The sequence below is a fragment of the Cucurbita pepo genome, chromosome LG01, assembly GCF_002806865.2.
Source record: "Cucurbita pepo subsp. pepo cultivar mu-cu-16 chromosome LG01, ASM280686v2, whole genome shotgun sequence".
NCBI classification, from domain to species: domain Eukaryota; kingdom Viridiplantae; phylum Streptophyta; class Magnoliopsida; order Cucurbitales; family Cucurbitaceae; genus Cucurbita; species Cucurbita pepo.
The window spans coordinates 9,602,915-9,618,892 of NC_036638.1; the positions used below are offsets into that span (position 1 = coordinate 9,602,915).

At 38.5% G+C, this 15,978-nt stretch overlaps 1 protein-coding gene across 1 annotated transcript; it reads left to right on the plus strand.

Moving 5' to 3' along the window:
• The first annotated feature begins 13,058 nt into the window (after window positions 1-13,058).
• Window positions 13,059-14,179, plus strand: LOC111810621 (cytochrome P450 71B10-like). The gene is made up of 2 exons (XM_023697355.1): window positions 13,059-13,969; window positions 14,048-14,179. Exons 1-2 carry the CDS (start codon window positions 13,643-13,645, stop codon window positions 14,177-14,179), a joined length of 459 nt encoding a protein of 152 aa, XP_023553123.1. The 5' UTR covers window positions 13,059-13,642.
• The last annotated feature ends 1,799 nt before the right edge of the window (window positions 14,180-15,978 follow it).

Below are 15,978 nucleotides of genomic sequence, written 5' to 3' on the forward strand. Positions count from 1 at the left end.
GTAATTAAGGTACTCAAATAAAATAAAACATTATCTTACCGCTAATTACCTCATTTTTTTATCTATATTTTTTATTAATAAATTAGATTCTGCGGTGGCCTTACTTGTCACTGTCTCGGTCCATGCCCATCAACTCTTTAAGGTACCCAAAATGGAGATGACCATTCCTCAAATGCCACAGCATCGACTTATCCTCTATATCGACTTGTACACATTTTTCCCGTCATTTCCACTTGTTCTACCAAACACCCTCCAGTATCTTCAATTGCAGCAATCGATTTTTCATTGATATCGACTATTTCTTCCTGAGTTGCCCCAAGCTTAAAATGTTTCTCTTTAGACCATGTACATTATTCACATCCTTTAGTGAAGTATTCGAACCACCTGCTTGTAAATAATAAATCGTGCCTTAGCCTTTCACTTGGATCTTCAATGCATCTTCGAACGATATATCTGTATCTTTAACTTCTCACATTTTCTTGAATAAGTGCTTGTACCCACACATGTTGCTAGTCACGGTATCATGATACAAAGTTGTGTCGTCGTCACAAGTAACATTTTTGTTAACCATCATGAGAACACCATCTTCTTTTGTCTCTTCTTTCAACTAGATTCACATTTTTTCCACCATTTCTCAACATAACACTCCTTTAAAAGTACTCATATTTTCCAAAATTATATCAGTCTTTGATTTGCACTCTTTTGCATAGTCCCCTCATGGTATCACTAGACACTAAAATTATTTGACCAGCTGCCTCTTCTATGACCACGTCCTCTTCTTCGATAATTTTGTTGGCTTGACTGCACATTCTTCTAGTAGAATTCATCTTGACTGTGGCCTCCAACACCATGATCGTTTTTTTTATCTCCACGGTTGTGCCCACTGTGATGCGAATTCTGCGTGTAAAGCACATTTTCGTCTTTGATGAACGTTTTGGCTTGTAGTGCTTCCTCTAAAGACTTGTTCTTCTTGTTCTTCCTAATTTGTGTGCCTCTAGCAATCTTGCGAGATCATGAACCGTTTAATCTTTTAGATCCTTTGACCCTTCGATTGCACACACGACATTCTCAAAATTGTAAGTTAGTGACCACAAAGTTTTCTCCACAACCTGCAACTCATCGAAAGTGTCACCATTGCTCCCAAGTTAATTCACTAGAGTTTATATATATATATGTAATCAGATATGCCTTTCGACTCCTTTATTTTCAATGCCTCCAATTCATGTTAATTGTTTGGAGTCGTACTTATTTTACTCGATTGGCCCCTCGAAGACTTTTGTCAACATGTCTCATTCCTCTTTGTTTGTTGTTATGTTTGTTATCTTCTCAAAATTTGACTCTTTAATTGCTTGGAATAATAAAAAACGTGGTTTTGTCCTTCATCAATGGTTGTTTTTGCATCCTTTTTACTTTCATGTCTCTGATTTCGTTGAGTTCAATGTAATCACTGTCAACTACATTCCATACATCATGCATCCCAAGTGATGCTCGCATCTAAATGCTCTGGTAGTTCTTGTTGACTTCACCTGACATGGCAACAATACCTCAAGTTTGATGTAACCACCCTCAACTACGTTACATACATCTTGCATCCCAAGCGAGGCTCGCATCTAAATGCTCCCTTTTTGTTGTTGACTTCACCAAACGTGGCAGCGATAGCGATACACTACCTAATGACATCTTCTTGGAACTCGCCATATTTTTTTACTCTTATACCACTTTGTTGGAGAACATAAAATTTTTTTTACCCTCAACAATCAAATTTGTTTTTTCTTTCTTTTCCAAGAATAAATATTTCTTTTTTAAGTTGATCTAAAATATGTACATAGTTGGTTCTTATATAGGTCTTTTAAACCATCGTGTATAGGCATACATGTACCAAATATTAAATAACTAATCTACCTAATACATCTACTATCATTGTGGTAATACATAAACATTCTAATACATGTATCTATCAAATGAATCTAACTCCAAGATGTATCCAATAAACTTCTTCAATTTGATCTTTTCAAAATCCGTCCATGTGCAAATATAAATATTGATCTAGATTGTTGTGCGATCCTAACAACTAGTATCAGAGCTAAGTGAGAGAAGAAAGGTTTCAAGACAACGACGCAAGTGAGAGTTCAAGTTGAATTGTGGAAAAATTCACCTAGTGAAGTTGTAACAGATACTCAAGAAACTTCTGATACTATTGCTAAGGAATTATAGGTGGAGCAAGTGACACTTGAATTGGTGTTGAGAAGATCATCCAGAATTATCGGACTACGAGATAGGTATGTACCTTCATTACACTATCTGTTGCGAACTGGGAAACTAGAGTCCTTTGATGATGCCTTATAATCAGAGGATATAACTAAGTGGGAGCAAGCATGAATGATGAGATGAGTTGGATGTCTAGGCTTCAAAATTGTGTTGCTCTTTCATCAACTGAAGTTGAGTACATAGCAATAGTTGAAGCTGGAAAGGAGATGATATGGATGACAAACTATTAAGAAGAATTAGACAAGCAGCAGCAAGAAGATTCTTTATACAAATAGTCAGAGTGTCATACAGTCAGTGAATAACTCAGTCTATCATTCAAATACAAAACACATCATAAGGCATCCCGATTTGGCATCCCGGTTTCCTTGTTTTCTAACTTTTTGGTATCTCGGTTTTCTTGTTTTCTAACTCTTTGGCATCCCGGTTTCCTTGTTTTCTAACTCTTTGGCATCCCGGTTTCCTTGTTTTCTAACTCTTTGGCATCCCGGTTTCCTTGTTTTCTAACTCTTTGGCATCCCGGTTTCCTTGTTTTCTAACTCTTTGGCATCCCGGTTTCCTTGTTTTCTAACTCTTTGGCATCCCGGTTTCCTTGTTTTCTAACTCTTTGGCATCCCGGTTTCCTTGTTTTCTAACTCTTTGGCATCCCGGTTTCCTTGTTTTCTAACTCTTTGGCATCCCGGTTTCCTTGTTTTCTAACTCTTTGGCATCCCGGTTTCCTTGTTTTCTAACTCTTTGGCATCCCGGTTTCCTTGTTTTCTAACTCTTTGGCATCCCGGTTTCCTTGTTTTCTAACTCTTTGGCATCCCGGTTTCCTTGTTTTCTAACTCTTTGGCATCCCGATTTTCTTTGAAGGCTCTGGGATTTGGGAACTTCAGTTTGTTAGGTTCAGTATGAGTTTCATAGTCACCCCAATGGGGGTGTTCATCTCGGTCATCTCTCCCTTGATGGCATCAACCGTTGTTCTGAATTCGTCAACTAATTCATTGAACAACTTCATCATGGTATTTTATAACTCGTTAAACTCTTCGGCACGTCCCTCCTTGAGCGCAATAGAGCTATCAGGGCTACTAACAGGTCTTGAGCTGCTCGTAGGAGCAACTCTTTCTACCAGCGAGTCCACTATAAATATTAGTTCTCTGATTGGCAACCCATGCAAGGCGGTTGCCCATTGTGTCGATTACCTCAACTTTTTTTTTCTTCATTTCTTACACTCATGCTTCCAGCGGCCAGTGTTAGGGACTTCTTTGAGGAACAACATTTTCTCCTCTATCAAAATAAGTCAATTGACTTGTAATTTGGGTGCTGAATTTGTCGTCGACATGGTTTCTGTCTTTAATGCGTCAAGAAGCTAACAAAGCTCTGATACCACTAGTCACAATTGCACTTTTCTTGGCAACAGACTTGCGATTGTGCGACACTCACTTTTCAGATACAAGTGAGTTAAGCCAGTTCGTTTTCATGTCGCCTACGCCAAGCGACATATGCTCAAGCCTCTAGCCCCGATTCAAGAGAAAAGTTTTAGGAAACGAGGGCATGGAGATTTTGAAAGAGAGTTTGAAAGCAAGATTGAGTGAGAGATTGAAATCAATATTACATGGCATACAAGCAAATGCAACAACAACTATTTAAGGAGTATATAACTTTTCGGGTAGGAAGCGTAGAAAATAAATTTGCTCTGATATCAATTTGTAGAAATTAAAAGCCGCTCCGATACCAACTTGTAGAACATAGACGCTCGCTCTGAAACTAACTCGTTTAGATAACTCACCAAACTTTGAACCCGTGTCAAGAGGGAGAGCAAGGAGAAAAAAAATTCTCAAAAGCCTTTTCTATTACACACTGTACTTCAAGTCAAACGAGTTTGCTCTCTATTTATAAGTTTTATAAGGCTAAAATTGATCATAACTACCTCATATTTTTTCTCCACCGATCAGCCACTCCTTCCTTAAATTAAGTAGCTTTTAACTAAATTAAAAAACCAAAAATTCATAATACTTTGTTTTTTTTTTTACTCTCATTTAAGTTTATTTTCCAACAAAACTCCCCGTAAACTTAAATACTCATGCTATCGGTCAAATCATCTTCTTGTATTTGTCGAAAAGTACTTTTGGTAGCAGTTTTGTAAAGATGTCCGCAACTTGATCCTGACTTGCCACATGCAGTAATTCCATGTTTCCTTCCTTCACATGATCTCGAATAAAATGAAATCGAACATAAATGTGTTTGCTTCTTTCATGGTTCACTAGGTTCTTGGCCAACTCAATTGCTTATTTGTTGTCAACTTGTATTATGGTTACACCTCGTTGCTTTAGCTCCATCTCACTCAACAAATTTCTAAGCTATATTGCGTGGCACACACACCAAGATGTTGCTACATACTCAGCTTCACACGTTGAGAGTATCACGATCAGTTGTTTCTTTGAAAGCCAAGTAAATGTTGTGTTGCCCATGAAGAATGCATAACCCAATGTACCTTTCCGATCGTCTATGTCTCCGCATCAATCACTATCGGAGTAACCAACTAACTTGTAATCTTCTGTTCTTGAGTAGAATAACCCAAGTGACAATGTTCCTTGAACGTATCGTAGGATTCGCTTCAACGCCTTCCATTGTGAATAAATTGGCTCCTCCATGAACCGGCTTACTATGTCAACACTTAATAAAAGATCTGGTCTTGTACATGTAAGATAGCGAAGGCTCCCCACCAGGCTTTGGTACCTATTTATATCTACTCGTTCTCCTCCATCGTACTTTGAGAGTTTTGCACCTGGTTTCATTGGTGTTGATACTGAGTTGCAATTTTTCATCTTGTACATCTTCCAAATTTCCTTTGCATATTTCTCCTGTGATATAAAAATATCTGTTTCTCCTTGTTTAACCTCTAAACCGAGGAAAAATTTCAACAGGCCTAAATCTGTTATCTCAAATTCTCGCGTTATTGTGCTTTTGAATTCTTCTATCATTTCATCATTGTTGCCTGAGAAGATGAGGTCATCGACATAAAGAGCAAGTATCACATAACCTCCACTCTTCTTTGTATAAAGTGAATGTTCGTGGGGACATTGCTTGTACCCATTCTTCTTGAAGTATGTGTCAATACGAGTATTCCATGCTCGCAGTGCTTGTTTCAACCCGTAAAGCGCCTTCTTTAGTTTTAGTACCTTCTTCTCTTCTCCAATTTTCATGTACCCAGGAGGTTGTTTGAGATATACTTCTTCTTCAAGCACACCATTCAAGAATGCTGATTTGACATCCATTGGAAAAATCGGCCATTTGAATTGAGCTACTTGGAAAATGATCAATCGAATTGTCTCCATTCTAGCGCTGGGAGCAAACACTTTGTCATAGTCGATTCCGGCCTTTTGCTTATATCCCTTCGCAACAAGTCGCGCTTTGTACCGCTCAATCTCGCCAAATCTGTTGTGTATCACCTCATTTCCAACAACTTCCACTACCCGTCTCTTTCGCACCATCATCTTTCGCACCGCCGTCTCTTTTTGTGTTCGGCTCTTCGTTTTGAGCCATCAAGAGGATACCTCCATTTGTTGCGTCATCCACGGTTAGGTTGGTGGTTTCTTCCATCTTTTCCTCGACTCGACAATCTCTCGCATAGTGACCCATTCTGCCACAATTGTAACATCTGTCGGAGTTACAATTATTTGCATAGTGGCCATATTTCTGACATAGCACTGGATGTTGAAATTGTATCCTTGACCGCGTCCTTGATTGTGTCCTCTTCCACGCCAATTTGCTTGGCTCGATAGTCTCTTCTTCTGGTAGTTTTCTTCGTAAGTGTTGCCTTGACCACCTCGATCATTTCCGCGACTTCCACGATCTCTACCTCGAAAATTTTGTGAGTAGAGTACTTTTTCATCCTTTATTGATGCCTTCGTCTGAAGCGCTTGATCGAGTGGTTCCTCCTTTTTCTGACGTTGTTCGTGTGCCTCGAGAGAACCGGCGAGCTCATCGACCGTAAACTTCGCTAGGTCCTTTGACTCTTCTATTGCACATACGACATTTTCGAAGTTGTCTGTTAACGACCTCAAGATTTTCTCCACAACCCGCATCTCGGGTAACATTTCTCCGTTTCAATTTAGCTGATACGTCACGGTCTGTACACGTGTAATATAGTCAGATACATTTTTCTGACTTCTTCATCTTCATGCTCTCCAACTCGCCACACAGAGTCTGGAGACGCACCTGCTTGACTCGGTCGGTTTCTTTGAACACCTTTTCTAGAGTGTCCCACGCTTCTTTTGAAGTAGTTGTCCTTGCAATCTTCTCAAAGCCCGACTCGTCAACAGCCCGGAACAGCATGTATAATGCTGCCTTATCCTTTGAACGTGCTTCCTTTAGCGCCTTGTTTTGCGCTACCGTATAACCCGTGGTATCATTCGGTTCTTCGAAACCGTCTTCGACCACCTCCCAAGCGTCTTGCGAACCGAGAAGAGCTTTCATTTGGATGCTCCAATTCTCGTAGTTCGTCTTCGTCAATCGTGGTAGCGGCATTTTTTCCATCATGTTTGCCATCGACTCTGATACCAATTTGTAGAAAATAAATTTGCTCTGATATCAATTTGTAGAAATTAAAAGTCGCTCCGATACCAATCTGTAGAAAATAGACGCTCACTCTGAAACTAACTCGTTTAGATAACTCATACGAAACTTTAAAGGGTGTCGAGAGGGGAGAGACAAGGAGACAAAGAATTCTCAATAGCCTTCTTCTATTACACATTGTACTTTAACTCAAACAAGGGTGTTGTTTTTCTTCTTTTGGTCTCTCTACTCTCTCTTGTTCTCTGGTTTTAGAACGATAACTAAAGAAGTTTTACTAAGGCTAAAATTGGACATAACTTTCTCGACCAATAAGCCACTCATTTCCTAAATTACGTAGGGATTAAAAAATCAAAAATTCATAACTACTCCCTTTTTTCTCTCCCTCATTTAAGTTTATTTCGGAACAGTAAGACTTGACCACCAGTCGCATCACCCACAGAACATTTTGAGACGATTCAGGTCTGGCAGACCTAGACATGATTTCGTTGAAACGTCCTACAACGTAGAAATACAAGCAGACCTAGACATGATTTCGGTGAAACGTCCTACAACGTAGAAATACAAATACAATAGTAAAACAATACAACATGGAAAAAATAAAGGGTTTGGCGTGGCATGGGCATGCGGTCATGGACAACATGCCCTGGACGAGCATGACCGTGACACTGAGTACCTCCTAGGTCCATGATAGTCCCCCTCATTCGGGGGGCACGACCCCTCCCTTATCCCTTGCAGCTAATGGGTTGTACGATGTGGGCACACGTTTCCCATGCGAAACGACTAGGAGTAGTAAGAACTGATCAAGAACCTCTGGTCCCCCTACAAAGCGGTAGATATCGTTCACAAAACTAGCAGCCTAAAAACACTCCTAAGATACTTCGTTTGCCATGGTGAGATATTTGGCTCCTAAGGGAAAGGATAGTCTATAATTGTTGACTTATCACTCTAACCACAAATCCCTAGACTTATCATAATAGTAGGTTGTGGAAAATAAGAGTGCACACATTGGATTACCTAAAATCAACATACTTAATTCATGCAAAATAAACATACATGTTCAACGGGGCGATAACATCCATCAACACCCAGATTGCAGAATTCACAATTTATCATTTCCTTTCAGCATGAATTAAATACATACATAGCGGAAGCATAAAATATGAATACATTCTCATATAACTTCACATTATGCATCCTACTTATATTACCTGAAATCATTTCCTAGAAAAGCTACCATCGAGGATGAACATACTAGCATGCATGCATCCAAGCGATCCCTACAAATATTTTTTCTTACAAATTTGTACGGTGACTTACATGGTTGACGCATGTCCTTTCACTTACCGTTTATATGCAAATAAGGTATCTAAAAATATTGTTTTTCCTCAATTATGTCCTAGTTTAGATAGAAATATGATTAGAATTGAAATCGGGAGAAAATCGAGCAAACTGAAGTCGAACGGGCCAAAAACCTACTTACATGCCGCAGCACGTGCTCCCACGTGCCAAACACTCCATGCGTGCGTACGACCGTGCCTGAGGGAGGAGGACGTGCGTTCTGGTGCTGCCACGTGGCGTGCTCGAGTCAGCTATTGACAAGTGCATGGGTTCAAATTTGGAGGCGCGCGCTGGGAAACCAAATTTTCTTAAATTGACGCATGACACATGCGGATCGAGTCGAATGTCTTCCTGAGGTTGCAGCTACTGGCAATATTTTTTGTTTCTCAAATGAGTGTGATTGAGACGTTTCATAAAAAGCTTATTTCTCATTTTTACCTCTTATTATATTCACCCAAGACTATATTAAGACTACAATGAGGAAAAAAAAACTTGTAACCATGTGCATGTGATCATACAACCAAAACTCAGAAACTCTATTCGGGTCATTTGAGGCATTAAGTGAAAAAAAAAAAAAGAGTTATGACTACTATTTTCTCACAGTTTTACGAGAAATGTTCAAATTTGTTGAAATTGAAACACATAATCAATAGAAAAACATCTCGAATTGGAAAACTTTTTTGGTTTCTCAAATGACTACATAAAAACTCTCTTTTTGGTCTCTTATTATATAAAATGATGGCACAAAAAACTATACCAGGTATATGTGACCTTATAATCCAAACCCGAATGTGAAAATCCTATTTGAGGTATTGGAAGCATTAGTTTAAAAAAAAAACCTGAGCTACGACCAATATTTTTCGACAAATTTGCGAAGAATGTTCAAATTTGAAGAAATTGACATGCATGTTTAGTAGGAAATCGCTTCAAAATAGTTTTTCTCTCTGGCTATTTTTTATAAGGGTGCCATTGGCGACTTTTTTGTTTCTCGAACTAGTGCCATTGAGACGTTTAGAAAACTTTCTTTCTTGTTTTGATCTCTTAGTATATTCACTAGATATTGTACCGTGATTAAAATTATGACAAAAAAAATGTAGTCATGCATAGGGGAAGGTTCAAATTTGATGAAATTGATAAACATGTTTAGTAGAAAAACATTCCGAAGTGATTCTGTTCTCTTGTCATTTTTGGGTCATTTTTCATGAGGGGAACCAAGGGTGACTTTTTTGTTTCTTAGACGAAGTATCATTGGGACGTTCAAAAAAAGCTTCTTTCTCGATTTGGTCTCTTTATATGTTCACTAGAGATTATAAAATAAAGACAAAAATATGTAGCCATGTATCCGAGACCGTACGACTTAAACATGAATGCAAAAATCATATTAAGGGCATTTGAACCCTCAAGTTAAAAAAAAAAAACTAAATTATTGTAATGACTCACTTTTTTTAGGGACTTGAGCTACTCACGGCTACTTATATTGAAAATGCATAAAATTTAAAACATTGAAACACATGCATACACACGAGAGTTTCAAATAAAAAATACTAATAAAACCTCGAATTTACAAAAGATAGACAAAGACCACTAAAATACAACAAAAAATCAAAGTATCAATTCAAAAAATACAAAATCTATGAAAACATATGAAAAGGGAAACATGACACGGACAATCTCCATAACCCTACAGCCCGTGTGTGTCTCCATCTCGACCATCCCATCGAGCCTCATCTGAAAAAAAAAATTAAAATAATAAGGATGAGTATATAAAATATAGTAGTATGCAACATGTTGGTAGTTTATAGTTTGTTCTTAACTCTTATTGATTTTTTTCTTCGTGCATTCGATATCTTATTTTTTTTTAGGAGTTCTCTCCCAAGTATAGGTTCTTCCTAGGCTTACACCCTGGTTCGTTCATTCTACGTAAGCTCAACTTAGGTTACTTAGTGAATGCTATTACGTTCTTGTTTCTTGGTTCTATCTAGAACTCTAGCCCTCAAAATTCATCTTGAGTTCTTAAGGTATCTAAAGTCATCATTCTGTTAGTCCCAGTGGCAACCTTAGTGTCAGTTCCAACACAAATTCTCGTCTCACAAGGGAGGTAGCGACCCTCAGCTATTAGGTTCTCATCTACCTATGTGGTCTCTCGCTCTCATCCAAACAAGATCACGAATTGATAGTTGTTGGAGACCCCTAATTATACCCACTAGGCACTCATAAGTTCTAAGGTTCATGCATTATCAGAATACAACTATGAACCTCTGACCCTCATGGCAGGTTCACTAAAAGGAAGTTAATTAGTAAATACCCTAATATTCCCACATAGTAAAGGCATAATAATTATACCAAGTTCTAAAATGGTTATGCTCGACAATCAAGCTGAGTTCATGACTGGCCTAAGTGATGAATCCCTAATTGTCCCCATATAAGCATATAAACATCCATGCATAAATAAATTACCAATATAGACTAACATATCATTCTAAAAAGTTGATAATTCAGTTCATTCACAACCACCTAAACACACGCTTTCCGGCTGATTTTGAGGTTCTTCACCACTGATGCACGCCTCCCACTGCTATCATCTCCCACTGCTATCACTGTCACGGTCCTACATTTTTTATCGCGCAGCGTCGTGATCTTGGCACGCTCACGACTAGCCTTAAGGGGAATTAAGCCCCATATATATTTTTCATCCTGGCTTTGTGGCTTCGTCGGACTTAGGCGAGGTTTGTCTTCGCCAATTGAACATCGCTTGTGCGGAAACCAAGCTTGTTCAACCACACATGCAGCTTGCGCGTGCATTTTCAATCGTCTGCGACACATCCGACTTGCCTCTACACTAGGCCAAGTCATTCGGCTCAACCTTGCCTCTGCTCGGGCCAAGGTCTCTCAATGCAACATCGCATCTCATCTTGTCATCTCGATCCCCATCGACAGGGTTCATATGTCTTGACGCCATCTCGAGTCTTGGGATGTCGTCGGCCATCATAACTCGCTCGATCATGCCATCGAGAATGGGCCCGCGTGTCGTTCATCTCATCGTGACTTCCTAAATATTCATCCATCCGGGTTCTATCGAGGCATTGGCCCTCCCATGCCCATGCCGAGTCATTTACGGATATCGTACCGGATAGCGGGTGTATGTAGCAACCTCCCACACGCGGGCTGGGACACAATATTGGCACACCCGTGCCGTCAGTATTGTCCTTCAAAAACTCATTTCAAAGGAAGTCGCCCGAGACACTCGTCTCGGCACGCTCGCCCACACTATGACACACGTATGTGCCACAGGGTAGCTCACTTAGGCCACACGACCCAGGGGTGGTGGAGAGCTAACACCATGGTACCCCTATAGTACATTTTGAGCCATTTTTCAATCTTTCAGGCGTAGACATGATTTTGGTGAACGGTCGTACGGTGTCGTGCATTGTCCGTCCGGTGTCAGATTGACACCAAACTTGGCAAGCATTCATATTTCATCTCTTCCTACCAATAGTTATCAACTTCTCCCTACAAATAGTTATATCGCGGTGAAATTGGGGATATGATTAGTTGTCAACTTCTCCCTACCAATAGTTATATACTGTGAGCCGTTACTCTCTTGCTTGAATATATAACATCTCTTCCAAAATCTCTCTTTCGAAAATCTCTCTCTGCCCTCATTTTCTAAAACCTTCTTCTTAAACCGAGGTCAGAGGCTCGAGCATACGTCGCTTGGCCGTAGGAGACAAATTTGATGAAATTAACACGTACATTCAAAACAAAATTTCAAAGTGTTTTTGCTCCCATGCTATTTTTTGATGGATTGCTATTGAGAACTATTTTTCGTTCTCAAAGATGCCATCGAAATATTTAGAAAAAAAAAATCTTGTTTTGGTCTCTTGCTATGTTCCCTAGAGCTCATGCTAAGACTAAAATGAGAATAAAAAAATTCCTTTATATGTGCCCAAGACCTTACCATCCAAACTCGAATGCGGGACATTTAAATCATTATGTGAAAAATTGAGTTATGAACAATACTTTTTCGACAGTTTTATGAGGAATATTCAAATTTGATGAAATTAACGCATGCCATTTTTGAGTCATTTTGTACGGGATATCATTAACAACATTTTTTTGTTTATTAAACAAGTGTTATTGGGATGTTTAGGAAAAAAATTCCCTCATTTTGGTTCTTACCAAATTCACTAGAGAATGTACTAAGACAAAAACGAGAACAAAAAAGAATAGCCATGTGTACGAGACTTACAATCTAAAGGCGAATGTGAATGCTCTATTCCAAGCATTGAAGCATGAGGTGAAAAAATGGAATTATGTCCAATAGTGTTTTGACAATTTTGTAAGGTATAAATGTGCTCTCTAGTCATTTGCCATAAGGGTACCATTTGTAACATTTTCTAAGTGTCATTGGAATATTCATAAAATCTTCTTTCTCATTTGGTCTCTTTCTATGTTAACTACATATTATAAAAGGATTAAAATGAGGATCAAAAAAATTTGTAGCCATGGGTGTGAAACCTTAAAACCCAAAACCAAATGTGAAAACCGAGACTTCGAGCATTGAAGCATTAGGTTATAAAACAAAGTTACGACCAACATTTTATTACAGTTTTGTATGGAATGTTCAGATTTGATGAAATTGAAATATATGATCAGTACAAAAATATTCAAATGGGTTTTGCTCTCGAGTCATTTTTCGTAGAGGTACCACTAACGAATTTTTTTCATTACTAAGCAAGTGTAATTTGGACGTTCAAAAAAGTTTCTCTTTCCGATCTTTTATTATGATTACTAGAGACCGTACACTAAAAAAAAAAAAATTAAATTAAATTAACCATTTTTTTAAATAGAAACTTGCTCATTTATTTCAGATGACATTTTCCCATCAAAGTAGAGCTGGGAAATGCTTAGCGTTGATAGAATGATGCCTAATAATCTCTTCATCTGGCATCCTCTGCTTTTCCTCTGTTCTTCTCTGTTGCTTCTTAAAATCATAAGAAAACAGGCAAACCCCAAAAACAACCTTCTTCCTCCAACCCCTCCAAAGCTTCCTTTGTTGGGTCATTTGCACCTCCTTGGCTCTCTCCCCCATCGCTCGTTTACTGAGCTTTCGAAAAAATATGGCCCCGTCATGCTCCTCCAACTCGGCTCTGTCCCAACCGTCGTGGTCTCCTCTGCCGCTGCTGCAAAAGAGTTGTTCAAATTTCACGACCTTGCTTCTTGCAGCCGTCCTTGCTCAACAGGTAGTGGAAGACTTTCGTACAACTATGTTGACATGAGTTTCGCTCCATACGGTGAACACTGGAGGAACGTTCGAAAGATTTGTATGTTTGAGCTCTTCAATGCTTCGAGGGTTCAGTAGTTTCAGCATATTAGAGAAGAAGAGGTGGGTCTGTTATTGAACTCAATCTCTCAACATTCAAATCTTGTTGATCTCTGTGAGAAATCTTATTCTCTCACAGCAAACATAATAACCCGGATGGCTTTTGGGAAGAACTTCAGAGGGGGTGAGCTAGATAATCACAATTTTCACCATGTTGTTCGAAGAGCCATAGTATCACTCGGATATTTCTCCGCGACTGACTACTTTCCCAGAGTTGGTTGGATTGTTGATTGGCTTACTGGCGTTCATGGAAGGTTGGAAAAGAGCTTTTTTGAGTTGGATGCCTTTTTCCAACATGTAATTGATGGCCGCATCAACTTCCAGGCCACTTCTCAGCAAGAAGACAACATCATCGATGTTTTGTTGAAATCAGAAAAAGATGGATTGCAACTCAGTAGAGATTGCATCAAGGCACTTACAATGGTAACCTCAACTTATGAATACCTCCAATTGTAACTCATATATTTAACATTTTTTTGTTCTTGGTTGTGTATGTTTTAGAATATATTTCTAGGTGGAGTTGACACAGGAGCAGGGGTCATTGTTTGGGCAATGGCAGAGCTGATTAGGAATCCAAGGGCGATCAAAAAGCTAAATATGAAATCAGAAACTGCATCAAAGAAGATAGAGTGAAGGAGAGTCAACTCNTTGAAACATCTTTTGATAATTTTGACAACTTTTTCTTCACATCTTCATTGAAGTATATTGGATGATTGATGTCTCTTGGTTCATATCAATAGCTTTATTATGTATAAGCGTTGACTAAGTTATAAATAAGTAGCAAACTTCATAACCTAACAGAGAGACCCAATTAGGGGTGTACATTCAACCCGACAACCCGGACCAACCCAACNTCTCTAACTCTGTTGCATAACTATGTTCTCCAACTGACTAATAGAGATCAGGTTCTTCTTGAGACCAAGAATATATTTGGCATCCTTTAATGTCCACTGATTTACTGACGGAGTTTTTATGCGGACATCTCTTTTTCTTTTAATCTCCAAATCTTTGTTGTCGACAAGATACACCTCGAAATTTCCAAACTTGAATCCGAAACAACTCTTTGTTTGGAGACGAATGAAAAGATACACCTGAGTCCAAAATCCAGGATTCAATCGGACTGTCCACGCTGAGGATTAGAGCATCTTCAATATATTTTGCTAAATTTATAAAATCATCATCTCAAGATTTGTGATTCTGCTTCCTCTTTGGTTTGTACAGTCTATCCGAAAGTGACATTTTCTCCACAACTCCAACACGTTGGTCTATTTGGCGATTTTTCTCGATTCTTTGATTTTGATCACCATTTCGTTGGGCCCCTCGATTTACTTCTTCCCCAATTGTCAACACTGAGAGCATTACCAAATGAATTCCCAATTTCTCGTTTGCGAATACTTTCGCTGAGAACTACACCTCGAATTTCATCAAACTTCAGTTTATCAGATCCTCGAGAACTGCTGATTGCGGCAACAAAAGTATCCCATAACTCGGATAAAGACGACATCAAAATCAATGTTTTAATTTCATCCTCAAAATTAATTTCCACCGAACTTAGTTGACTTACAATCATATTAAATTTATTTATATGATCAACAACAATCCACCTTCGAACATTTGTAGACTAAACAATCTCCGCATCAAATACACCTTGTTTATAGTCGACGGTTTTTCGTATATATATTCGACAACGCCTTCAACAGATATGACGTTCTCCTTGATGATGTTCAACGCCACATTTCTGGATAGCGTCAATCAAATCAGCCCTAAGGCCTGCCGATCCTTAAGCTTCTACTGCTCCATGGTAATGGTATCCGGCTTCACCCCGTTCGTGAAGATCTTTCTGGTATGGATAATCTTTAATAGGCATCTTCTAGAAACCAAAATCGGATCCATCGAACTTCTCAATNAGATTAGCATTTCGGGTAGGATTTGGTTCATTTTTCTGAACCCGAACTGAATCGGTTCGGTTTCGAATTCGTGGGTAAAACCCTCGGATTGACCCGAGACAAATTCAAATATATAAAATATATTAAGAAATATTATTTATAATAGGTTTGTCAGACATGTTCACAAATTATGTTCTAATATATTTATTTTCTATTTGTTGCAAAGTTATTATATTTCTCAATTTTAGTTTAAATATATTTAAAGTTAAACCAGTAATTCTAAATTCTTATTATTTATTTTTTATTTTCTATTTGTTGCAAGGTTATTATATTTCTNAAGTATCCCATAACTCGGATAAAGACGACATCAAAATCAATGTTTTAATTTCATCCTCAAAATTAATTTCCACCGAACTTAGTTGACTTACAATCATATTAAATTTATTTATATGATCAACAACAATCCACCTTCGAACATTTGTAGACTAAACAATCTCCGCATCAAATACACCTTGTTTATAGTCGACGGTTTTTCGTATATATATT

Bases quoted from the DNA above. Each gene is read 5' to 3' on its own strand.
- LOC111810621 (XM_023697355.1), top strand. From the start codon at position 13,643: ATGGCTTTTGGGAAGAACTTCAGAGGGGGTGAGCTAGATAATCACAAT. The intron at 13,970-14,047 runs GTAACCTCAACT...TGTATGTTTTAG, and splicing joins GCATCAAGGCACTTACAATG to AATATATTTCTAGGTGGAGT.